The 27120-nt window shown below is 38.3% G+C and overlaps 1 protein-coding gene across 6 annotated transcripts in view; it reads right to left on the bottom strand.

The window, feature by feature from the left end:
* NSD3 (nuclear receptor binding SET domain protein 3) overlaps positions 1 to 27120 on the bottom strand; it is a 104411-nt gene that overhangs the window by 11944 nt on the left and 65347 nt on the right. For 4 of the 6 annotated variants that reach the window (XM_036838673.1, XM_036838675.1, XM_036838674.1 and 1 more), the window contains 11 exons: positions 26909 to 26954; positions 23836 to 23966; positions 23332 to 23460; positions 22567 to 22693; positions 15636 to 15833; positions 15003 to 15176; positions 10666 to 10812; positions 7233 to 7389; positions 2078 to 2280; positions 1248 to 1360; positions 393 to 662 (listed from right to left, as the gene is read on the bottom strand). In XM_036838673.1, the coding sequence (XP_036694568.1) occupies positions 393 to 662; positions 1248 to 1360; positions 2078 to 2280; positions 7233 to 7389; positions 10666 to 10812; positions 15003 to 15176; positions 15636 to 15833; positions 22567 to 22693; positions 23332 to 23460; positions 23836 to 23966; positions 26909 to 26954 (1695 nt within the window). Of the gene's footprint in view, positions 1 to 392; positions 663 to 1247; positions 1361 to 2077; positions 2281 to 7232; positions 7390 to 10665; positions 10813 to 15002; positions 15177 to 15635; positions 15834 to 22566; positions 22694 to 23331; positions 23461 to 23835; positions 23967 to 24731; positions 26017 to 26908; positions 26955 to 27120 lie in introns of those variants that run through there. The other 2 variants (XM_036838676.1, XM_036838678.1) reach the window with 2 other exon arrangements.

The raw sequence follows: 27120 nt of genomic DNA, 5'->3' as shown, positions 1-27120 counted from the left end.
TCAGTACGTCCTTAACTTTACTCTTTTTCCTTTACAAATTTTAAATCTAGTTTGCTTAACAAGTAAAAATTATTTCAAATAGAATTACCGGTGTCCCTTCTCCTTTTTATGACTGATCATAGGAAACCCAAAGGTTATGTGTATTTTATTTTTTTTAATTTTTAAAATTTTTTAACATCTTTATTGGAGTATAATTGCTTTACAATGGTGTGTTATGTGTATTTGATTACTACCTCTTCTTACTGCTCCTCCTTTGCTCAAGAAGTGCCAAACTCTCAACTTCAGAAGTTTCAAAATTTTGGAATAAATCCCCATGTATTTAACCCTTATTGAAGCATTTCTAAGAGGCATAGGTCCTGGTCTGTTCCGCCACTGGCACCATCCCATGCTACCTTCTTAATGCTCCTTTTGGTCCTGAGGCCCCAGCCTCTCCGCTCCGTCTTGATGATTTCTGCATCCGGGTAGAGCCTCTTGGTGAAGCACTGGTTCTGGCAGCGCTCCCCCGCCGGGCACACCTGCGGGTGACACTCGTACTGCAGCATTCTGTTCAGACACTCGGACTCCAAGCCACACGGGTTCTCGTCAGCCGGCTTGCAGTTACAGCGGGGAATCTCTGACAGGTCTGCAACCTGGATCTGCACCTTTCCTATTACTTTGTTAGCCTGGACAACAAAATCACAAACGGGAGGGAGGAACTTGAACAGGACGTCGGTAAACACCCAGGCCCTCTTGGCTCTGCTACTGCCTTGTGGTGTGACCCTGAGAAAGGCTCTTTATCTTGATCATAATTTCCCCATGAATAAGCTAAGATTAATAGCTGTCTCTCTTTAGTTGACAAAAATATCAAAACCTGATGTGACTTCTCACTTATTTATCCTGTGTATTTCTCCTTCTACCAGTTGATGACAATTTCATAACTGAAAACAACTGTGGGCTGTCTGGAAGAAAGGGGCTAAATCCCTGTATTCTTATTTGGTTACACGACAAGCGGATGGAGCAAGAACGGGGTTTCCCGTCAAACGTGTTGCTCCTCGGTATGAGCGGCTCATCAGAGCCCCCATCATCCCAGGGCAGCAACCTCGGCTCCCGGCTGATACTCCAACAGGAGCTCTCAGGTTGTTCTGCAGAAGACTGGGTGGTAATCAGCAAAAGTTGTTATAAGACAACAAGGGCCTTCTAACTACTAAGAGAGCAGTGCATTTCATCTTGTCTGTCAAAGAGCAATGTTTTCACGGGTAAAGACTCACTTTGATGTGTTTGTAAGGAGGGGGTTTCCTTGAGTTTTTTTCAATCTCTAGTGCTTCTTTACTTTCTCTTTGCGCTTTCAATTCCTGGAAACGTTTTGCAGCTTCTTCCAACGCTGCCAATAAGACCAAACAAAGTATATAAATACCAAAAACCAAATAAACAAAAACCATCAAGAAATTAGTTTTACCCTGCCTTCTCAACGCACTGAATCTGGCCTGAGGGTTTCTTTTAAAAATTATATTCTGGAAATAACCATTTACCACCAGGATAGGGTAACACTGAAATAAGATATAACTCCTTTACGGCTGAACACTGTGCCCTGTGCAGGCTGTTGCTTCGGAGGAGAGGTCCCACTTCAATGATCAGAGGTTTCCACGTGAACCAGAGAGCAGCTCTTTACCTCGTACCAGATTTAAATTCACTTTACTCTTACCCAGAAAGCTAAACTTCCTGGCAACTTGTTGCTAAAGCAGCTGTAAGGCTCTTCCTGGGAAGCATTTAGTCTTACTATCTTACTACTCTTCTGTGGCAAAGGAGCTTCACTTGATTAAGAAGACTATGTATTTCCAGAATAATCTCTATGTTTGTAGTAAGATCACTGAGGGAACTCCTTTCACGTACACAGCACAGTCTACTACACTGAATGTATTTTTCCAGATGACTGGATGGTGATGTGGTTCTAATGTGACTGGAAACTTATGGACGCCGGATCATAACACCTGGTGAAAATTCTCTAACACCAGAAACATGTCTTACGCAAGTTAGGAGGTGCGGAGAGATCAACACAGGTGTGTTAGTTCTGGGCCACCGTGAACGTTGTCCAACGTACCTTTTTTGAAGGTCTTGTTAATACTAGTCTGTCCCTCAGCAAAGCTTTTGTCTCCTTCGACGTAAGGGAACACTCTGCCCTGGTGTACCCAGTAGTAGTCGTGAGAACCAAAGAAGAACACGGGGAAGTCCCCCAGGTCGTGCTTGAGGCCCTGGATGTTGAGCGGCACAGACCGGGGGTTGCAGATCTCCGCTGGCCACCATCTGAAAGCAGGAGGATGAAAATCGCGCTACGCTTTACGTGGCTGGTGGGAGCCAAAAAACAGAGGTTTTGTCCTTTGCAATTTTCATTCAGAATCTAAGGACACAAAATACCTCACTTATCTTTAATCCTGCCCAAACCACACGTCATTTAACAACACATTGATGAACGAATTAATGAATGAAATAGTGAACACAGACTAAACAAACTAGGCCCTAAACACCCAATCTAGTTTCTTCCTTAAAAAAATAATATTTGGTATTTATAAAAGAATGTATATCATGAAAAGAAAGCATAACAATAAAGTAACAATGAACCCACTATTCAACTTAAGAATCAGAATTTACCAACAATATTCCAAACCAGATTTCAGTCCTAGAAAAGTCATGTTTTTCTCCAAATGTGACATTCTTAATACCAAGTGTGTCTTTATTCCTAGTAATCAAGGGCATCCTTTGCGAATAAACTGATGCTGCAGTAAAGAATGCCCACCCCCATTCAGACTGGTGTTTTCTGACTCTCTAATCAACCAGGATGAAAACTTTTTGGTCAAATGTACTAGGTTTATATCAGTGTATATTTCAGAATCTAATTCATCTTAGATCATAATAAATGGGGGATTTGGGACAGGAGTGAAAACATAACTGCTTCATGCGATGATGACCGGGTCCACAGCAGTCGCTGAGGGAACCACCCGTGAGGCTCACTGGACAGTTTCCCACGATTGGGCAAGTCAGGAATTGTAGTATATAAGATCATCGATACCAAGAGTAGATATATACAAACTTAGATTTCTTTCAGTCTCTTATTTATAGATGCCTAATAAAATTGTTTATTTAATGAACAACGACATTATTGAGAAGATAAATGATGGCACGGTCACATTCCCAGATTTATAGTGCGACCATGAACACGCTTCACCTAAAAGCACTCTGTGTCCATCTAAGAGTTAATTAAAAACGTGGGTAGAAGTCTGCTCAAATTGTTAAAACAAAACAACACTCTTTTGTGTCATCAGTATTTAGTTCCCCCTCAAAGCAGGCTGGGCGGTGGTCGTATTTCCGAATCGCGTCAAGGCGTGTCGGGAGCGCACGGTAACTGCGAGCACTGGCTCGGTTAGACAGAGGCGCGCTTTCCGCCAGCCTTGTTCCAGGCACACATCTCCCCCAGGAAGTTTCACATCAGAATAACTAGCTGGTGAAAAGAAACAACTTCGTGGGGCCCAGAAAGGCCTGACTGGAAAAAATACATTAAGAATTAGTTCATGGATGTGAGCCTTTGCAAAATGAACAAGAAGAACATGAGCTGCGTATAAAATCTCACTGGATTGTGAACGGGAGCACTGCTTTGGGCTTCTTTAAAATGTAATGTGATAGCACAGGGAGATCAGCTCGGTGCTTTATGTCCACCTGGAGGGGTGCGATAGGGAGGGTTGGAAGGGAGACGCAAGAGGGAGGGGATATGGGGATATAGGTATACATATAGTTGATTCACTTTGTTATACAGCAGAAACTAACACACTATTGTAAAGCAATTATACTCCAATAAAGATGTTAAAAAAATGTAATGTGATTAAAATTTAAGTATTAAAATTAAGTCAAATATATTTTCGTATTCATAAGTTTTTTAAAAAAGGAAATATGTAATGTACGGCACAGTGACTATAGTCACTGCTAAGAGACTATATTTGAAAGCTGCTAAGAGAGCAAATTTTAAAAGTTCTCATCGGAGTTCAGGCTTTTCCGGCACTAGCTGTCCTGAACTCCTAGCTTGGCTCCCTGTCATAAACATTGCACCTTCCTTCACCACAAAAAAGTTCTCATCACAAGAAATAAAAAATTTGTAACTGTATATGGTGACGGATGTTAAGTAGACTTATTGTGATCGTCTTGCAATATAGACAAATGTTGAGTCATCGTGTTGTATACCTGAAACTAATATAATGTCAATTATATTTCCAAAAAAAAGGCAAAACAACTTTAAAAAGGAAATATTCTGAAACGTATTTGAAGATCTAAAGGCTCCTTACACTGTTTTAGATATTTCTTATCCAGGAATGTCTTATCTATTATTTGTCAAACCTGCACCCCTCCCCTCCTGGAAAGATATATATTTTTAATTATAAAAGCAATGTGTGCTGGTCAGAATCGCCATCACTAAAAAGTCTACAAATAACAAATGCTGGAGAGGGTGTGGAGAAAAGGGCACCCTCCTACGCTGTTGGTGGGAATGCAAGTTGGTGCAGTCACTATGGAAAACAGTATGGAGGTTCCTCAGAAAACTAAAAACAGAGTTACCATGTGATCCAGCAATCCCACTCCTGGGCATATACCTGGACAAAACTATAATTCAAAAAGATACATGCACCCCTATGTTCACAGCAGCACTATTCACAGTAGCCAAGACATGGAAACAACCTAAATGTCCATCAACAGATGAATGAATAAAGAAGTTGTGGTACATATATACAATGGAATACTACTCAGCCATAAAAAAGAATGAAAAACGCCATTTGCAGCAACATGGATGCATCTAGAAATTATCATACTAAGTGAAGAAAGTCAGAAAGAGAAAGACGAATACCATATGATATCACTTATATGTGGAATCTAAAATATGACACAAATGAACCTATCTACAAAACAGAAACAGACTCACAGATGCAGAGAACAGACTTGTGGTTGCCAAGGGGGCTGGAGGGGAGGGAGAGGGATGCACTGGGAGTTTGGGGTTAGCAGATGCAAACTATTATACATAGGATGAATAAACAACAAGGTCCTATTGTACAGCACAGGGAACTATAGCCAATCTCCTGGGATAAACCATAATGGAAAAGAATATAAAAAAAGAATGTCTATACTATATGTGTATAACTGAGTCAGTTTGCTGTAACAGCAGAAATTAGCACAACACAACACTGTAAATCAACTAGACTTCAATAAAAAAAAAAAAGACTATACCTTTAAAATTATTAAATGTAACTTTATGGAAAAAAAAGCAATGTGTGTTTCTTTTAAAAATTAAAACAGTGCAGAAATGTATAACAGAAAAACTGAAAATGGTTCCCCCTTACAATCTCATGCCTCACACTATTAACATTAGATGTTTTTTCCAGGTAATAATAAAAACATATTATATCTAGATCTACAGTTTTTAAAAGTTGTATAAACACATGGAGAGATAATGTATATACTGTTTAACATGCTTCCTAAAATTAACTATATATTGTGGATACCCTCCCATGTTACTATACGCACCTGCATTATCCTTCTTTTGGCTTCCAGGTGTTCTACAATATGGATACACTACAATTTATTTGACAAATACCCTACTGAATGAACATTTGGATTATTCAAATTTTTGCAATTAGAAATAATACTGCAATGAACACCCCTATAAGTACATTTCTGCCCATCTGTCCAATTCTTTTCCTTAGATAAATTCCCTGAAGGGGAACTACTGGGTCAAAGGGATGCACAGTTGCAACTCTGATACGTGATGCCTTACTTGTACAGGAGCACTTGTCTCCCCATGCCCTCCTGAGCTGCAAAATTATTACTCTTAAACCTTTGCAAGTCTGTTAACTGAAAAATAAACTCTTTGTTTTTAATGTACATTGATTTTTAGTGAGGCTGAGCATTTTTTACATGTTTATTTTCTATTTGCTATTCTTTTGCAAACTGGCTCTTTCTCTTCTTTGCTCCTTTTTCTAGGGAAGGTATTTTTCTTTTCTTACTGAGAGTAGAAGAGTTCCCCTGGTTTGATATTTGCCTTTTAAAACTTTGTATCTTTTGCCATAAAGTATAAAATTATTTATGTATTCAAACTGTCCATTTTTAAAAAAGAACTTAGAGGTTTCCCGTCATATGTTAAAAAAAAAATAGTTGGGGGAGGAGCTTCTCAATGCCCCTTATCTCAGCTAAAAATGAAGTTTTTAAGGTTAAATAGGTAAGCAAGCAGTGTATTTAAAACAGAGAAAATGACATAGCCCTTGTTAAAAAAAATTACAGTATGTTTGAAATTCTACAGAAACATATTATACTTAGGATTCTAATTGAAAAGCAGAACTCTACTGTGTGTGTGTGTTGTTTTTTTTTTTAAACCAAGGATGGACTTACACTGACACATCATAATCACCTAGTTTACCTTAGAATTCACTCTTGGTGTTGTACATTTTATGGGTTTAGACAAATGCATAGTGGCATTTATTCATTATAATATTATACAGAGCATTTTCACTGCCTTCAAAGTCCTCTGTGTGTTCTCTTGAATAGTATCTATTTTCTTAGTAAAATTATAAACATATGCCTCAAAATGTGGAATGTAGAGTTTAAAAAAACATATCGTTATTCCTGTTCAGTTAAAGGCTTGTTAAAAACAGGCTTCTTAAAAGGAGGAAGATTTATTAAAATAATGGCAATCACACATACTTCTTGCTTCATTCCCTTAAGATCTAAAGGCTCCTAATGAAATAACCTCTCTCTTTAAATTCTAAAAAGCTCTATCTTTGCACACAATTTAGAGCTTCTAGCTAGAACTATAATGGACTAGATTTAGGGGTAAAAAGAGCTATTTTGGCCAGGATATTAACTCTTAACTTTATTAGAAATCAGAAATTAATATAAACCTAATTAGAGTGCAAAAAAAAAATCTTCCCCACTCTCCACATGAAACCTTTTATTCTAAAATCTATTAGTACCATAGTTCGTTAGGAAAAAATAACTTTCAGAACTTAAAAACAAAAGTCAACCAACTAATAAAAAATATCCAACAACCACTAACCTTCCCAGTCTTCTAAAAACCCAGACTCAAAATATGTTTCTTCTCTTTCTTTTTCTAAGGAAGTTGCGGCACTGTGCTGCTTTTTCTACCTATCTCCTAGCCACTTTGTGTACAGGCTATGAACTACTGAACAGTGACTGAATACTTCCTCTTTGTCCTTGGAAAAACTTGCCTGTAATTTCCCAATTTGACCCAAACAATCTGCTTGTAATGTAGTTTCTTGCCAGCTTTACAGTCATTGCAATTCCAGCAGCCTTCTGGCATCTCTATGCTCAGGCACTCCGGGTGGAAGGAAGCCGGGCACGACTCACAGCAGAGCAATCTTCCACCTTGAAACAAACAAACAGTCTTAATAACTGAGAAAAGAGGAAAGAGAGAGAGACAAGAGAGAAAGTTATCTTTTACCTGCATTAAATTTGATTCAGATTGAGGGAAATTAACAAAGGGATTGAGTTATATTTTAGTGATGGATTAAAATACAAAGCAATGAACAGATTTAGCTGAAGTAGCGCTTTCCAGGGAGGGCTTCAGTGGCCAGAAACTCAAAGCCTTTGAGTAGTAGGAAAAACATTACTCTTTATTCCTCTAAAATGTGGGCTATTGAGGTACCAGTTTAGCAGGCAGCTAAGACTATTAACATATGACAAATAGATGCATAAAATCTTTAGACTGAGTAGATTTGAGAACAGATTTTCAGAGAAATATGTAGCAACTCTCTTTTCTCCTTGAGAGCTAAGAAAGCAAGGAATGGTCATCTTTGTATTTTAATCCAGTGGCACAGTTAACTACATCCCTTTATAACAACATTAGCAAGAATGAAAACAGCCAATAGGTTGACCAGTACTTTTTTCTTCCCATGTAAGAATACAAAAAAGGAAAAGAATCTTGAATTGGTGATTACATTATCATTACCTTTTCAGTGAAGACAAAGAAAGTCAAACAGGCTATATAGCAGTGGTTTGCAACTTTTTCATCACCAAGGATCCCTTTTCCCTTCCTCATGGATCCATATGTTTTCAAATATTTTATCAAACAAAAAACCCACCAAAAGCAAAAAAACATCTTAAAAGTAGCAATTATTTTCTTCTGTTTTAATTAACCAAAGAAATATATAACAGCCAATCAGAGCTTCTGATGCCAATAACAAAACTGGTATTATCACATTAAATTGTTAAAAGCATAGCCAAATATAAAGAAACTCACGCCACTGTATTTTACACAAATGTCTGATTCTGTTAGACTTTCTGAACTATTAAATATAGTTCAGAATTTTGTTTGTAATATTTTCTGATGTCATATTGAGAACCACTGCTTTACAGCATAAAATAATAAGTATCAGTGTAGAATCTAGTACCACACACAAGGAGATGCGTCCAAGTACCCCAGCAAAATCCTCTCCTTTAAATACACAGAATGATCTCTGGATCAAGACCGAAGCAGGTGCGGCAAACAAAACAATATTATTTTTAAATCCAAAAAATTAAAGAGATTTCAGGGGAGAAATCTCTTTATTGTTGTATTTTCTCTTTATTGTTGTATTTCAACAAGTGACAGAAAAGAATGTTAACCACTGAAGATGAAATGCAATAAAGACATTTACTGAAAAAAAAAAAAATCTTTCCATTGGAAAAGCAAGTCTACAACCCATGAGTATACTGAGATTTAAAGTCTCATAAGCAAAAGGTTAAGAGCCCTCAATACAACTTTATCAAATCACATGCTCCAACCTTTTGAGGGTTTGCTATCAATTTTCCAGAAAATCTTGTCTTCCTGTAGACTTTCAAACTTCTAACTGATTAACATAAAAACAAAAAGAAAATCCATACACAATCAGTGATGAATTAAATTACTATATTTCCTCTGCTTAAAAGCTTTTACTTCAATCATTGGGATTTTCCCCTTTGTCTGCACATCTCAATATGGATTAATTGTTCCAATTCTCCAACCTAGAGATTAGCTGCCTGAGTGCTCTTAGCCTAGGTAGGGAATTCTTCTGTAAGTTTAAAGTAAAATGAGATAATTCATTTTTCCATCAGAAAGAAATGACCGATAGGGAGAGCGGTCTTTGCAAATACCTTTAGAGGACAAGTGATTATTAGGGTTGGTGTGGAAGAGTCAGTCTGGCCATTTTTTAACATTATGGAATAGTCCTAAATTTTAAGTCTTATTTCAGAGGAAATACAGACCCTGAATCATCAGTGAAAATCATCACGATTTTTTGACAAAAATACACAAGGGAAATAGAAAAATAAAAATATGAACAATCCACCTTGGTGCTATGCAAGAAAACTGCTTTAGGATGCGAGAGAAGAAAGATATGGTTCAAGCTAAGCAAACAGAGGGCTCAAAATAATTTCAATTCATGTCAAGGTCAATACCAAGTACTGAAAAGAAAATAAGCGACAATTGAATTAGTCTAATTTTATAAAGGCGCCAGCAGGAAAATAAGGCATTTCCTAAAATGCCTCAGGTAGTCTAATTTTATTGCACTATGGAATTAGTCAGACCCATGTCCATCTTTGTTTTGGAAACAGTTGGTATCACCAGTAAGATGCCATACTGTGACTTCAATGGAAAACAGACAAAAGAGTCAACAGTCTCTCCAACCTCCCTCTCCATGGGTTCTAATCAACTTGCTTAGTTATACTTTCTTTTAGTCATGGGTTGCCACTTCAGATGTCTGACAAACAGCAAACATACATCATCAGCAGGCAACACAAAGCATGAAAAAGAAAAAAAAAAAAGAACTAAATTTTCTTTAAAGATTCTGAGCCTGGCCCCAGATCATAATGGCAATGTATACAGGAAAAGGCTTTCACCTTCCAGGTTATTTTACCCTCTGGGATAATCACTCCCCAAATAATACATTAATGTTAAACCACTTTTTTCCCCTTTATTACATATAGGCTACATAAAGCAAAACACAAGATTTTTCTTCCATATATTAAATTAACTTGGAGAATATAAATATACATTTAGCTCTTGGTTCTCAGTGGATAAATTATCTATTAGCAATTCTTCAGTTCAGCTTGGCTGCCTTTCAATATCCAGTATTTGCAGCATTTTCCCAGCTGCCCACCAATGTCTCCTAAGAGAAGGGCAACTAGTTTTCATAGCACCATAACAAAAACATTTAAGAAACAAAATGATAGAATGTATTTCAGAATCAAAATTTTAAGTGTCAGTATCTTTGTTTCCCTCTATAACCTGTCTTGTTATTTACTTGAGAGTTAGTAACAAATTATATCATGTCTATTCTATTTAACATGAATGATACGGTTCTACATCAGGCAAAAGAGAAAGAGCCCTCAGAACATGCTTCTGTGTTAAGCAGAATCCTAGTCTTTCAATTTTAATGATCTATAGATATATGGAAGGTGTGAAAATTTATTCAAGAAGAGTAAGTAAAAATTTGTAATAATGGAATTATTTTAAGCCCTTTTTAATAATTTTGCAGCCATATGAAGACAGCCACAGCCACCAAGGTAGAATTTACCAAAAGCAACAGATGGTGCTTGACAGGCATACATTTCCCCCCTTCATTTAAAGAGAAAAAATAGGAAATGCAAAAATAAAAGTAAGAGATAAACTATTTTGATTATTACCTTTCTCACATTTCTTTTTGGAAGCTGACGAAGAAGGAATCATAGGTAATTTCATCAACTCTGCACGATTTGATTCGTTCAGTAGGTAGTGGGACTTATAGGCATAGGAACTGAACATGGGGTCTGAATGGTCCTGCACTATCAGCCCTATACGAGACAAACAGAAAGATGTGAGCTGCAATGAAACTACCCATGATTCCATGAGGAAAAAATAAACCAACACCTACTATGTAGCTGTGCTTAAAGCTGGGGGGGAAAGAATATGAAGAAAAAGAAAGATCTGACAGACAAGGCTTTCCATCGTTATTAAAAGAAGTTTAAGCTACTCAATGCCTTATCCCTATATAGAAACCTATATACCCAGAAGGAAACTCCAAATTAATTTAAGGATGTAAACTGCTTTGACGTCATTCTGAAAACCCCCTCTGGAAAACAAAGCTACATTCCTTAAGGTTTAGAAGTACTATGACGACAACCCAAAGAACAAAATGATGTATCACTTAATTGCTGGAAATAAGAACTGTCCACATGACACAGTAGAGACCTGCTGGAAATGAGAACTGTCTACATGACACAGTAGACACCCTGGTCACCTTCAATACATCAAGCAGCGCTGAAAGGCAGAATTGGGCTTCTTCTCCTCTCTGCTCAGATCTCTAGATACCCTCAAATTCCAGCTTTCTCAGCCAGATAATGAAGCTTTTCTCTCAGTATGATACACGATTTTAAAGAAGATATAAGTTGTTGAAGTTCACTGAGGTAATGCAAACATTTAAAGTTTTGTCCTGCCATGATAATAACTGACTAAAACGCTTACCAACTTAAGGGCTTATAAAAACAGTCCTTTCAGTCTACAATACAGCTGTCCTGTTGGAGGAAAACAGCATCTGCTCTAAACTACCCGTGACACCCACCCTTCCCCTCCCTCTCTCCTCCTCCTGCCCTGAGTTAAGTCCATCCTGTAGCTATGGCCACTCCTAAACCCAGGACCTCTGAGACCACGGAAACTTTCTCTATTTGGTTACTGGTCAAATCATGACCGCAGTTTCACAGAGATCATTTTGAGAAGAGGGAAGAGGTTTGTTTTTAAAGGGCTGACCATTTACTATTTTCTGTGGATTTTATCTTCATTTGATGCTACCCTACACTGAGGCAGATTCAAGAAATATTGATATTTCTCATGTGAATGGAACTTGAAATTGCTAATCGGTAATACATAAGAATTTTCAAATAAAGGTTATATAATGTTGAATGAACATTTCATACGTTTAATAGAGAAAAGTGGTGCAATGGCTTTTAAATAAGAAAGAACAACTTAGAATATTAAGTAACTTTTATTTTACACCACCCTCCAGATGAAAGGAAATGCTGAAGAATCTATACTACACTGAAATATAACTGAACACACCCTATGGCACCATGGCGGGCAGGGGAGGAGGAATGTTTCTCTAAATGCTGAAGCATTTCTAAAAATATTTCCAGATATTTCAGCCCTTAAGAATTAGCTTAATGATTTTAAACAACCAATAACCAAGAACTAAGACAAAAATCCTCTGTGCAGAGGGAGAAACTCTGTATGCGGCAAGAAACAAAGGCAAAACAAGCTAAGTTTTCTAACACCAAAACATAAACAATTAAAGTATCCCTTTTTATGTGTGGATTTATTACAATTAGATCTCCTTAAAAAAGAAGACCTCTATAAATTCTGATAAAAGAACACATATCATTTACTTCTGGAGAACTTTTAAGCCCTTCTCAAATCCCAACATCTGATCTATTTAGAATAAGTTTCCGTAAAATGCTGGAAAGGAAAATGAGAGTTTCTGCTAACTGTGCAAAGTTGCAGTTAAAATATTTGGGATTAAATAATCTTGCTCTTTAAAGAGGCATTTAAATACAGCATATCTTCCAGAATAATTGCCAAATTGGTAAGATGCAAATAGCATCCTGTTGTTAAAACATGAGTTTTCCCCTCATTTCCATTATCTCAAGTTTTTAATCAAGGCATATAACTTAAACTTAACAAAATGGCTAGAAGTTTCTCTAAAACTAGGTTCCTTGACAATGGGTCATTTTCTACCTATCTTAAAGGAAAACACCTGCTTTAAAGGTCACCCAATTATTGAATGAAATAGAGCAAAAGAAAATATTGGTTGATATACTTAACTGATGGTACTTGATTCAGAATATACTCCAAAGTAAGCCAACATGATAGTTTTAAACTTGGTATTTAAAAATGTTGGCTCAATTACTTACACACACACCCACACACACCAACACACACACACTCCTCCACCACTCCTAGTAAAAGTGAGTAAAAGTAAGTGCCTAGAAGGGTAGAATAAAATATTTACAAAGCGATAGAGACTTTATGTTATCACTGACACTCATCTATTTGAAAGTCTCTCAAGTTAGTCATTCAGTTGATAATTCAGTATTTTCATCCTATCATTACTTTCTTAGGAGTGGGGAGATGGAAAAGGCACGTGCTGACTTTTTCTTTGGCTAATACAGTGTGGCATGAAACACTTCAGACCTTCTTCCCCTGTACCATCCAGACTTCAGAGCAGGATGCAGCTGTCGTCACTACTCTACACAACACTTCCTTCTACTCGCAGACCACGCCACGCACTTCCAAACTGAAAAATTCAAAGCAGTGTGTACAATGGACCCAGGTGGCTGCTATGAAAAGGACTACCATTTACTTAATCTTTTACCGTCCACCTCCTCTGGTTATTTTTTTTTTTTTTTAATGAGAGTTACAAAAGCAAAACAACTCAAGATCTATCATAGCTAAATTCTATTAAAAATACTCTATAGTACTTTCACCAAATTAAAAGAACTGTCTCCTAAAGCAAAAAAACAAAAACAGGGACTTCCCTGGTGGCGCAGTGGTTAAGAATCCGCCTGCCAATGCAGGGGACACGGGTTTGAGCCCTGGTCCGAGAAGATCCCACATGCCACGGAGCAACTAAGCTCATGCGCCACAACTACTGAGCCTGCACTCTAGAGCCCAGGAGCCACAACTACTGAGCCCGAATGCCACAACTACTGAAGTCCACATGCCTGGAGCCTGTGCTCCCCAAGAGAAGCCACCACAACGAGAAGCTCGTGCACCGCAACGAAGAGTAGCCCTCGCTCACTGCAACTAGAGAAGGCCCGTGCATGCAGCAAAGAAGACCCGAAGTGGCCAAAGATTAAAAAAAAAAAGATAAATAAATTAATAAAAAACAAAACAAAACAAACAAAAAAACCAAAAACAAAACAAGATCCAAAACTTCATTTTCAGTATGGGCTAAATATAATCTAACAGGCCTGATATGCCACACAGTCCTTTCAAATATTTCACACTAAGGGAAGTTTAGAAAACTTAGCACTTACGATTAAACAAAAAAACAAAAAAAACCAGAAAAACCCTGCACTTGGGGATATTAGTTGGTTTCTAAAATGCTTACTAAACACTAAAAGTTCTTTTATTATAATACAGCTGAGACGCTCTGTAAAGTTGGGTACTCTGTATCATATTCAACTGAAGAAGTTCTACTTTATATTACAAACTCAAGTTCACTGACGCCCTCAGGGACGCAATATTGTTTTGAAGTGATCAATCTTAAGTGGCAGACTTAAATATCAACAGCTGGCAAGTAAGAAAGCCTGTACTGCAGACTCTTAACTAATACACCACATATGTTGCCTTGGCTGTATTCCACCAGGTCTTCTTCAATGCCAGACCAAAACATGATAAAATACAACATAAACAATTAAAAAATAAATGTGCTCTTCTTGCCTTCCAAGTGAAATCTCAATTAGTTGAAAACTCTGGATTAAAGAATATGACATGGGAAGAGTGTACTTCGAATAGAAGAACTGTTTGCATAAGGGAAGAGAGCTGACCCTTGAACAATGCTGCGGTTAGGGGCGTGGACCGCCACGCAGTTGAAATCCCCTGTAAATTTAAGTCGCCCCCCCCCCACCTGCGGATTCCACCAACCTTGGATCCCGTAGTACTGGAGTACGCCGTTGAGAAAAACGCGCGCACAAGTGGATCTGCGCATTTCAAACCCATGTGGTTCAAGGGTCAACTGTAGATTAATCTTTTGATGCTCCAAATAGGAACACCAAGAACTCATCTATAATTCTAAGTTACTAAACAGATGTAGATTTTAGCTTAATTTATGGAAGAATTAATATTCTAACAGTTTGAGTATCTAATGTTATAAAAGGGACTAGTTACTGGAAGTGTTAATCTCTCTTAGGGATATTACTGAAACTCAATCTTAATGGGGAAATATGCCAATGAACCCAGAAAGACGTAAAGAGAAAGGGCTGACACTCACCTCTTGCGCAAACGAAACAAAAGCCTACATTTACAGCAGAGGAAGAGTTACTGCTCCGTTTGGAATGATTACTACAGATGAGAACGTAGGAAGACACAAATATGCTGCCGGCAGCAATGCAAGCATCTCCAGAGTGGTAGGCTACTGGGCACCTCAAACATCTCATCATGCGACCTGTTGAAAGACAATCAAAAAGGAATCTATGTAAGAAAGAATCAGCTGCTATAAAATGAGATCTTTTGGGATCTGATGTGATGCTGGATAGTAATACAAAATCTTTTTCTTCCCTAGTTCGACTCTGCCGTTCCTATGCTGTATGGCCCCTAAATGCAGTGCTCATCTAGAGGTCACTCAAAGAAAAATGTGTCTGTGCCAGTGCTGGAGAGATGCTGGTCTCCAATACGGCACCTGTTTAAGGAATTTTCAAAGGTAATTTTGAACATATGGAATTTTCTTCTCGTGGTCTGAATTAGAACCTAGAATCCACTTATCTTACTATCTATTGTGGCTGAGCTGTAATAGCTATAGATAAACAGAGGGAGAATGCCTGATGTTCTTTATAATAATGTGCTTACTGTTTGCTACTGAACTTAAAAAAAAAAACAACTGTCCCCTTCCTTAGCTCTGTTTTACCTTTACTTGCTTTGTGGATATCTTTCTCCATACAGCAGGCAGAGCAGCAGTGCTGGGGACAGCGGAATCCTTTTGATTCAAAGATGGCAGTGGGGAATTTGCGGACACAGGCTTCATGGTAAAATTTCCCACAAGCACCAACAGAGCAACGCTTCACGTCTGTACCAGACACTTTACATGAAAAACACGGGTGCTCTCCTGGAAAATTGGTGAGGAACACAGATTAAATAAAATCTGATTAAAGCATATTCCTTTTATTTTATTTTATATTTTTAATATTTATTTATTTATTTATTTATTTATTTATTTATGGCTGTATTGGGTCTTTGTTGCTGCACGTGGGCTTTCTCTAGTTGTGGCGATCGGGGGCTACTGTTCGTTGTGGTGCACGGGCTTCTCATTGTGGTGGCTTCTCTTGTTGCGGAGCACGGGCTCTAGGCATGTGGGCTTCAACAGTTGTGGCATGCAGGCTCAGTAGCTGTGGCTCGTGAGCTCTAGGGCGCAGGCTCAGTAGCTGTGGCACAGAGGCTTAGTTGCTCTGCGGCATGGGGGATCTTCCTGGACTAGGGCTCGAACCCGTGTCCCCTGCATTGGCAGGTCGATTCTTAACCACTGCTCCACCAAGGAAGCCCAGCATATTCCTTTTAAATAGAAGCAGTCACTGACACCGAAGAGCTAACCCCCAAAGATTCTACTACTGCGTGTAAGATTTTTAACATACAAAAACGGCATTGAAAATAGTTAAAATTAAAATGACTTAATAAAACTTGCTAGAATAATTGATTTGCTACAATAATTGGTCATCAATTTGAAGATATAGCACCAAAAACAATTTAGATCTCCACTTCTCACTTTATACTAAAATTCCATAGAAAATCTAGAACAGAATTTTCAACACCTGGCAGCTGAGAGTGGCAAGGTCTTCCCAACATAGAATAAAGAAATTACCAATAAAAAGGCAGATTCCATTAGATAATCACAATTTCCATTTGTAAAACAGACATAAAATGAAAACTCATAATCCTAATAAAAATAGAAAGTTGTATCTACACATCTTATTCGAACTGTAGAAAATCAAGGACAAAGAGAAAATATTAAAATCACCCACAGAAAAAGACAATTACCTTTAAAGAAGCAAGACTGCTGACTGAAAGAGAAAGACGGAAGGCAGAAAACAGGGGATGCTATCAGTAAGGGCTGAAAGAAAACTGTCACCAAGCCAGAATTCTATGCCCAGTGAATGTACTCTTCAAGAAGGAAGTGAAGTCAATACACACTGGGGAGAATTAATAAAACCAAAAGTTGGTTCTTTGAAAAAGGTTCATAAAACTGATATCCCTGGAAACAAGTAACTAATAAAAAAAGGAAAAAAAGCAACAATGTTAACATCAGAAATGAAAAATGATACATCACTACAAATCCTACAGTTGTTTAAAAAATAATAAAAGGATATCACTACATTTTTGCCAAAAAATTCGAAAATTTAGGTAAATCAACAGATTCCTAGAAAAACAGAACTTACCAACACTGGCACAAAAATATTAAATAGAAAAAATGACAGTTCTATAATCTAAGAAATTGAAACTATAATTAGAAACCTTCCAACCAGTGGAGCCCAGGTGGCTCCACTGGTCAACTGCCAAACATGTTAAGAAAGAAACAATTAGAATGGAAAAGAAAAAAAAAAAAAAAAAAAAGGAACAAGTGAAAAACAAACAGACGTAGAAAAATAAATGCAACAAGGATTACAAAGGATTATGTTTTGTTATATAAAGAGTTCACATATGATGTTATCACTTACACGTAGAATCTAAAAGCCTGTGCGCCACAACTACTGAGCCTGTGCACCACAACTACTGAGCCTGCGCTCTAGAGCCCGCGTACCACAACTACTGAAGCCCGCACGGCTAGAGCCCGTGCTCCGCAACAAGAGAAGCCACCACAATGGGAAGCCCGTGCACCGCAACGAAGGGTAGCCTCCGCTCACCGCACCTAGAGAAAAGCCTGCGCACAGACAATGAAGATGCAACCCAGCCAAAAAATAAATAAATAAAATCTTAAAAAAAGAAAATAACAAAACAGTCTCACAGATACAGAGAACAAACTAATGGTTACCAGTGGGGAGAGGAATCAGGGGAGGGGCAAGATAGGGGCAGGGGATTAAGAGGTACAAACTACTACATATAATAAAATAGGTAAGATACAAGAGTATATTGTACAGCACAGGGAATACAGCCAATGTTTTATAACAACTTTAAAAGTAATATAATCTATATTGAATCATTATGTTGTACACCTGAAACTAATATAATATTATAAACCAACTATACTTTAACAAATTAATCAATAGAAGATAAAGCAGAATCATGGGGGAAAAAAGAGTTCACATATGGAGAAAATATATGTAACATATACAAGAAAAGATAAGAAGACTTATAAAGAACTATAAATCAATATAGAAACGGCCTAATATAAAAGTGGGCAACAAGTAGGAACAGGAAATTGACAGAAAGCAGAAAGACAGATAGCCAATTAACATATGCCAAAATGCTCAACTTTACTAGTAATCAGATAAATACTAACTAAAGCCCCAAGTAACATTTAAAAAATTCATCAAATAGGAAAAAACTTAGAGTCTGATAATACCGATCGTTTATCAGGGCGTGGGGAAACGGGCACTCTTATATACTGCTGGTAGGAGTTTAAGTTGGAAGGAACTGTCTTAGAAGACAACACGGCAGAATCCATTCTAAAAGGAGACATTGACTTCCTGTGGCCTAGAAATTCTATAATACTCCTTGCTGTCTGTGTTAGAGGGAAGACTTGTACATATAAAAGGATGTTGACTGAAGCATTGTTTGCAACTGCATACGATTGAAAGCTGTAATTATCTGCCTTTTAAAATTAGGATTAGCGTTTTCCTTTTGTGTGTGTGTTACATATGGAAATCGTAAGTGACTATTTATTTGCACATCATCTTTTGGGAAGTGTTCAAGTCTTTTGCCCATTTTTCTTATGATGCTATAAAAATTCTGAAGGAAAAAAAATACAAGGAATAGTTTTTTGTTTTGATTTTTTACAGAAAGTTATATTTGGTTTTGGAAGTACCTAACCATTACAAATTGCCTAAGTCGTAAAAATCGTTTAAAATCAGGACTTACAACTGTGATGTTCAAATTTTTGTTGTTGTTGTTTTTAACCGACTTTGTTGTAGAAATAAAGTAGAGCAGTGTTAAATTAGCTGAATTACAAAAATTCTTTAAAATTAGTACTTACAACTGTGATGTTCAAATTTTTTTTTTTTTGGCTTCCTTATACAAGTAAAACAGAATACAGAAGGGTTATTTTTGTTGTTGATGTCCTGTTGCATATATATAATTTCAAATTATATTTTAACATATTGGTAGATCTGAAAGCAATAGTATTGCTTTGTTTTTTAATAAATTTATGTATTTATTTTTGGCTGCATTGGGTCTTTGTTGCTGCATGCGGAATTTCTTTAGTTGCGGCGAGCGGGGGCTACTCTTTGTTGCGGAGCACGGGCTCTAGGGGCGTGGGCTTCAGTAGTTGTGGCTCGAGGGCTCTAGAGCGCAGGCTCAGTAGTTGTGGCTCACAGGCTCAGTTGCTCCGCGGCATGCGGGATCTTCCCGGACCAGGGCTCGAACCCGTGTCCCCTGCAGTGGCAGGCGGATTCTTAACCACTGAGCCACCAGGGAAGCCCTAAAAGTTATTTTAAAAAGAATACTATTGGACTTCCCTGGTGGCGCAGTGGTTCATAATCCTCCTGCCAGTGCAGGGGACACAGGTTCGAGCCCTGGTCCGGGAAGATCCCACATGCCGCGGAGCAACTCAGCCCGTGCACCACAACTACTGAGCCTGAGCTCTAGAGCCCACGAGCCACAGCTACTGAGCCCATGCACTGCAACTACTGAAGCCCGCGTGCCTAGAGCCCACACTCCGCAACGAGAAGCCACCGCAATGAGAAGCCCGCGCACCACAACGAAGAGTAGCCCCCGCTCGCCGCAACTAGAGAAAGCCCGTGCACAGCAACAAAGACCCAATGCAGCCAAAAATAAATAAATAAAATAAATAAATAATTTTTTAAAAAAACCATAAAAAAATAACTTCTAGAAATTTAAAAAATTAAAAGAAAATTAGTTTAAAGTTTAAAAGGTTTGACTTTACCTAATGCATAAACTGCTCCACGTAAAAATGAAATAGGCTTTCACTTGCATAATGATCAAAGTAAGTCTAATATAAATGAAAACTGTTGTAATCAGTGGTACCGTCACACTAACAGAGCTGACTGAGCTATAAACCCCTGTGAGACTTACGTTTAGAGCTCCAGCATGGGCATGCTTCCACTACCCTCCCTCCTCACTAGCACATGGTCTTCCTTCAGAATAAGAAAGTAATAAGTAAAATTGCCTGCTACACATTTTATTCAAAAGGGCAAATGAAAATGCTTTCTTTCCAGAAATCACATTTGTCTTAAATAGAAAGTGGCAGTATAAGAACTTATCAGGCATGTATCCTGTAATACTTTTTACACGTGAAGTGTTTTATCTTTTGATAAACAAAAAAAGACTTCGTAAATGATCTTAAACAATGGTTTGAAGAATCTGAGTTTTCACTCCTAATATGTTGGTAGTGTACCACATCGGTATCAAACTGATTTTCATGTGATAGTAAATATATCAAAAGCAGTTTAAAAAACAATTACTTTTGTGGTTTTGATTTGCAGTTCCTGGATTACTAATGATGTTGAACATTTTTTCATGTCTTACTGGCCATTTGTGTATTTCTTTGGAGAAATGTCTCTTCAAGTCCTTTGCCCAATTTTGAATTGGGTTATTTGGGTTTTTTCGGTGTTTTCTTCTAAGAGTTTTATAGTTTCAGTTCTTATGTTTTGGATTTTGATCCATTTTGAATTAATTTTTGTGTATGGTGTAAGGTAAGGGTCCAACTTCTTTTGCATGTGGATCTAATTTTCCCAGCACCATTTATTGAAAAGACTATCCTTTCCCCACTGAACAGTGTTTGCACCCTTGTTAAAAAATCATTTGACCATATATCTGAGTTTATTTCTGGGTTCCCTATTCTATTCCATTGGTTTATATGCCTTTATGCCAGTACCACACTGCTTTAATTACTGCAGCTTTGTAGTAAATTTTGAAATCAGGAAGTGTGAGTCCTCCAACTTTGTGCTACTTAATTGTTTTTAAAGCAAATTTCCTTCTTAAATTTTCTGATAGTTGTGTACCCAATTAGATTATATCGAACCTTTGTTGGCAGAATTCTGCTGGATTCTAGAGTTAGAAGAGAAGCCCTAAGAGTGTTTTAATACTGAGATACATGGTCCCTCCTATCAGTAATTTATCAGGCTGCAAATCTGAGTGCTTAATGGGGCCAGGCAGATTACATCAATGACTGAGTGACAGGGTTTTAGAAAAAAGTGTCTGGTAGGGAACGTGGGGAACAAGCAGTATGTGCCTGATCCATGTTAACACGTTCAAAACTCACTCTGAGGGCCAAATAAAACGATGTGCAGATAATCTGACCCTGAGGCTGCCCGCTGGCAAACTGTTCAAAAGCTTTACTGCAGAGTCTAAATGTGGTAAATAAAATGATATTTTACATAGGGAAAAATATGTTATTTGTTTAAAACAGCTTGTGTAGCTTAATTTTTGCCTGTGTATGTAGGTGAGTGTGTGTGTGTGTGTGTGTGTGTGTGGTCAGGATATGTGATATATGATCCCCATCCTACTGAGTCAAGGTGGCAGAAGGCAATGGTAAAGGGCAAGGACCCTGGGGTCAAGCTCTGCCTGCTGGGCCTGAACCCCAGTTTCACCATGTGTGTCTTTGTGACTCTGGGCAAGGTTGGAAACCGAACTCTCTAATCCTCAGTTTCACATTGTGTAAAATGGAAACAATAATAGTATCTATCTCATAATGTAGTGAGGAACAAATGAGATAAGAAGATAAAACGCTTAGTACTAAGAGCACCTGGCATTTAGAAAGTACTTGGTTAAAAAAAAGTTACTGTTCTAATGGAATTTAGAATATACAAAGGATTTTTGGAGGCCTACAAGTAAAAAAGAATAAAATAAGTATCTATGAGAATCCAAACAAAGGGAGGAAAGGAGTAGGAAAATAATAAGGTATCAAAGGTAAGGTCAGCATATCGTAAATACTTGACAGCCAATTGGCTCATAGTTCCTCACAGCAAAACCAAAACAAAACCCACAGAAACATGTGAACATGGTTCTTAGAAGCACTACCAAGCCATCTCCAGGTGACTTTTCACTTACCTTATTGGTACAAATTAAACAATTCTATTTTCTGCTTTCTATGACTTAACTAGAATCATGGCTACACAGAGAAGAAATATAAACTTACATATTTCTTTCTCTGTACGTTATTTTGACAGGTGGCAGTCTATACGTGGGGTACAAGAAATAAATGGTGACCCCAAAACCCCCATATTTTAAAAACAATTTCTGATAGCTCCATCTTTCTACTAAAAATACAATCCCCACGGTTATAGTTTGTGATGGACACTTACTCTGGTCTATAAAGTCAAGGGATTTCAAACCAATTTATTGAGCACAAAAATCTCAAACCCACCTGAAAAATAATTCACTCTACAAACTTTGTAGAGCTCTTTAGATAAAACATAAATACATCTCGATGATTTGACAGATTTTACGGTAAAGGCACTAGTGGGAAGAAATCTGACAATAATATTACGACCTGCTCTTTTGATCTCAGGAAGCCTAATCACTGGATGGTCTTAATTTGTTGGAACAGCTATGGGAGAGGAGATACGAGCTACATAAACATGGTAAGAGAGTGTGACGTCATGGGAGATGTGGGCACTGCACGTTCTCCACCCTCGCCCCCATCTTCTCGCATCTACCAGGACGCTCACCAGTTTTGCATTCGACGCAGATGAACTTTCCATCCGGGAACGATGTCAGTCCCAGGCACTCCAGGTGGAAGTGTCTGCAGCATTCTCCCTCACAAGGAATCAGAGAATCCCCAGAGCTCTCACAGATCTGTAACATGGCAAAAAAACCCCAGCTGTTCTCAAACTGTAGCAGGCATCAGGACCACTGGGGGGTCTGTTAAGACACAGATTACTGGGTCCACAGTTTCTGATTCAGGGGGTCTCGGGTGGGGCTCGAGAATTTGCATTTCCAATAAGCATCCTGACAATGCCAATGCTGCTGGTCCTTGGCCCTCACTTTGAGAACCAATGAACCAGATAACTATTTCCAGACCCAATATGTATAAAGTTTAAAAGTTATACTTGATCTTTTTATGACTGCTCCTTTGGAATCTGCATACTTTAACTTTTCTTCACAGTGCAAAGCAGTATTTTTCAAAAAGGGTAAATACACATTAAAAACTTTAATAACAACTTCAATTTAAGAAGATGTTTTTGAAGTCAGCCATCTGCCATTTACTTTCAATTAATAAGGGAGTGTCACAATGAAGACTGGCACTTACACGTGAATAATAAGTATTCCAACTCCGAAAGGGAAGAAAAGAGCCAGAAGTGGCTTTTACATCTGTAGCTTTAAAGTAGTATCATAACTTGGAAAGATACTACCCTCTCCAACGGGAGGGAAGTGTGTTACCGGCAGGATGTTACAGCATTTGCTTCAAGCTGCAGGACAGACCGCCTGCCTACCTGACAGACAGTGTCCTTCCTACTCATTCCAGTGCCTCTTCTTGACAAACTGGAATCCACGGACTGCACATCAGAAACATCTGCATCTGCAGTAGCCGAAGGGCTATCGACTTGCTTTCCAAAGCCTACCTACATGGAAAACAGAACACATTTTTAAGAAAAACAAAAGTTTCCTCAAAATTAGGTGCTACGAAAATTCTAGTAAGACTTGCTCAAAGAAACCTTCACACAACCCCTTCCTCCTTTCTTTCTAAAACCCCTGGATTCCCAATGTCTGGTGTTTTGAGAGAAACTGTTACAATTAAAAAACTACGCTCCTGTTATGTAAGAGATCAGCAAAATTAAGAGACCTGTAAGTTACAAAATGACCAAAATGATTTCTTTACTACCAGCATTTAAAAAAAAATTCCCTGTTCTCGCCGAAAAAGTTAGGCAAAGCATTACTTGGTTGCTTGGTTAGGCAAAGCGAGACAACACTGCGCCCAGGCCCTGGGACATATTTACCTGCAGGTCACTCAGTCCTCTGGAATCGGAGTCAGACGTGTCTCTGTACGTGGAACTAGCCATTTCTACATCAGTTGAGGCGCGGCTCCTTTTCTTTAGAGGTTTACAGGAATCTGAAATCTCGCTGGCACCTTAATACAACACACCGAAATTAATCCTAAAATAGTACTTAAAGTTTGTTGTTTTAATTTTTTTGTGGGAGAATATTTTCTTTCCCCAAACTCATCTGTAGTGTGAAAAAAAGCATAGCTCTCTTTGTAACACTGAAGTCACGAGTCAAAATTTCATAAGCTTCTGACCTTCCTGATGGTGAGTGATGTAATTTACAACCGCTCTATTAAAACACTTAATTCCGTGCTCCTGCTCTAAAGCTATTTTCGGGCAACAGAGCCCACGTTCCAACCTAAAAACCAATTCTATCAAAACTATAGGACAGCTGATCGATTTGGAGCAATGCAAAGAACCATTCAATTTGGAGGGGGAAGACATAAAACCCAACACACTGTGTAGCTTACAAATATGGTCGCAGAGACACCTCCATCTTGTTTTTATTAGGGATGTGACAAATCTTTGATTTGTATTCGATTCGTACACGGATAGTGCCATTTTCCCCCAAATTTTGCAATTCAGTTGATTATTGCCCCCCAGATAAATCCTGGATGTTCACAATTGTTCATCTGAGACTTCCTGGGTGAAGGGCATTTACTGTGACCATTACAAGTGCTGCAGCACAGCTACATACGTCATGCCATCTAGGAGGCACAGTGCTGAGGGCTGTAAACAGACAATGTTCAAGTGCAGCCAAATCACGAAGAGCTGGATGAGAGGCCTCTGTGTGGACTTGGTGAGGGAAGGAATAAATATGAAAAAAAAAAAAAAAAAAAAAAGGCAGAGAATAGTGTGGAATTTTTTTTTTAAAACGGTGTGTAATACAAATCCAGCCAAAACAATAGTGCAAAAAGTTACAAAGCAACAATCTCTTGGGCTAATGCAGTATAGGCTATACAGAAACAGCCACGATGAAATGTGCAGATCAGGCACGGTGAATACCAAGGAACCAAGGAGACGGTTAATATTTCAACCCACAGTTTGTGTTTTGGATTTTTTTTTTTTTCCCCCAAAATTTCCATACAACAAACAGACATCTAGATCAGCCCAGCAAGCTATGGTGGAAGTGTGCAGTCCAGAAGAGACCATGGAGAAACAGGTCTCCCGAGGCCATGAAGATCCGCAAAGGCTGACGGGAGCAGCACTTGGTGTGTGGCCACGGTCTGTGGAGGAGGATGTGGACCTCGTCAGACTGCTCAGGTTACTGGAACCTCGTTATCACATCCCATCCTACAAGGTTTTCACTGAATGTTTCCTTACATCTACAAATGAGGGTGCCTGCCCGTGTTAACGCTGATTAAAAAACACAAGTACACAAATCTATCTCCTTCATTGCTGGTGTATGGACCCAGAACACCACCACAAAATATTTCCTTGGCCTAAAAGATCACTGGATTAACAAGGAGTTTTAACAGAGGAACAGGAGTGCTGTACTGAGAGGCTTTCGAAGGGAAACACAGGTACCGCCATTTCCGATGAGTTTCTGAAAATGCTAGAAAAAGAACAGGCTGCCGAAGGCAGCCACCACGCTGTTCTCCATGATAACGGCACTAATGTTAAAAAAAATAAGAGCTTTTAATGATTGTAATGTATACAGTTTGGGCTGTTTGGCAAAACCCTGCAGATGTGCATTAATGACGATTTAAAAAAAAAAAAAAAAAACCAAAAAAACCCAAAAACAGTCCTTGTTGAAATTGATCAGTGTAAGTTAAACGGTGGTTTTTAGGCTGGACCCATGATTTAAGCTGTACCCATCCAGCTCAGACCAAAAAAAAAAAAAAAAAAAAAAGAAAAGAAAAAAAAAAAATCATTTGAATGTTAAAGCAATTGTTCAGAGTCTTGAAAAAGAAACCAGGCAGGAAAATGCCAATAATGATGATTGGCAAAATCAAAATTGAAAACAAAGAAACTGTTTATCGAGCCGCCGACAAAGAAATCTTGCATGGAGACTACAAGTCTGGAGTTTCTGGGATGAAATTGTACAGGAATCTCAGTCCACAGTTTCCTCACTCGCTGCGGAGACGGAGCTGTCACTGAATCTGACAGAGCCCTGCACTCCCCGGTCCGCCGACCCTGTGGAATGGTGGAAACACAACGCAATCAGGCCTCCTAATCTCGCAGCGATCGCGATGTCTTTTCTTGGAGCTCCGCCAAGCAGTGTTCCCTCCGAGAGGCTGTTCAGTTCTGCTGAGGATCTCCACGGAGACCATCGCTGCAGACTTCTCCCCGAGAATGCAGAGAGGCTGGTGTTTTTTTTTTTTTTTAAATAATGCAATTTGCCCAGAGTAAACTACAGGTATTAAATACAGTCTGATCTCACCAAAAACGCACGAATCATGCTATGGAGTTTGTACTGTAGTCAAATTGCACACAGAAAAGTACAGACTTAAGTTTAAGGTTTCTTAAACTTTGTGCATATCTCAAATAGATTCTGCATAAGGTCATTAAATAATGGCCATAAATATGCTACGAATCATTTTAATCTACAAAAAGATTTTACAGCACTGTAAAAATAAACGTGGCAAGATTTTTTTTTTTCAATCAGGTTGTCTTGTCTGATTTGTGATAGTCCATGTTTGACCACTATTGACATAGCTACTATTCGGTATTCAGTCGAATACCAAAAAAAGTGGATTCGTCACATCCCTAGTTTATAAACCAGTGAAACCCCAGAATCTTATGGAGAAAAGTTGGAAACAGTATCAAGCCTACGTGGTGTTCTCCAATTTACCAAAACAAATGAGACTTTCCACATGGAGGCACAGAATAAGATCAATTCTAAAAGACACACACGCACGCATGCGCGCACACACACACAAACACGGGAATACTTCAATTTCACACAAATCATCGACTGAAGAGCGACAAGTGATTTACAGAGACACACAAAAATACATGAGGTACAAATAATTCTTTAAAATTGGTTTTAATCAAGGAAATGCAGAGCAACATTATAATAACTCACCTTTTTGTAATCCAGTCTTCACTGTAGCCTGAGGAACTGTTTCAACCTGTTTGGACAGAAAAATACAGCATTAACGGGGAATTTTTTTTCACTTAATTAACAGAGGGAAAAAAATAATACTTCGATCAATCTAAGTAATGATGAGCGATTAATGTATCTGAAATCTGGACTTGGTCCCATTTTCTGGTAAAGTTCTCTGTCTCAGGGTCAGG

The sequence above is a fragment of the Balaenoptera musculus genome, chromosome 21 (genome assembly GCF_009873245.2).
Source record: "Balaenoptera musculus isolate JJ_BM4_2016_0621 chromosome 21, mBalMus1.pri.v3, whole genome shotgun sequence".
NCBI lineage: Eukaryota > Metazoa > Chordata > Mammalia > Artiodactyla > Balaenopteridae > Balaenoptera > Balaenoptera musculus.
This window is presented reverse-complemented; position numbering and strand designations above follow the sequence as displayed.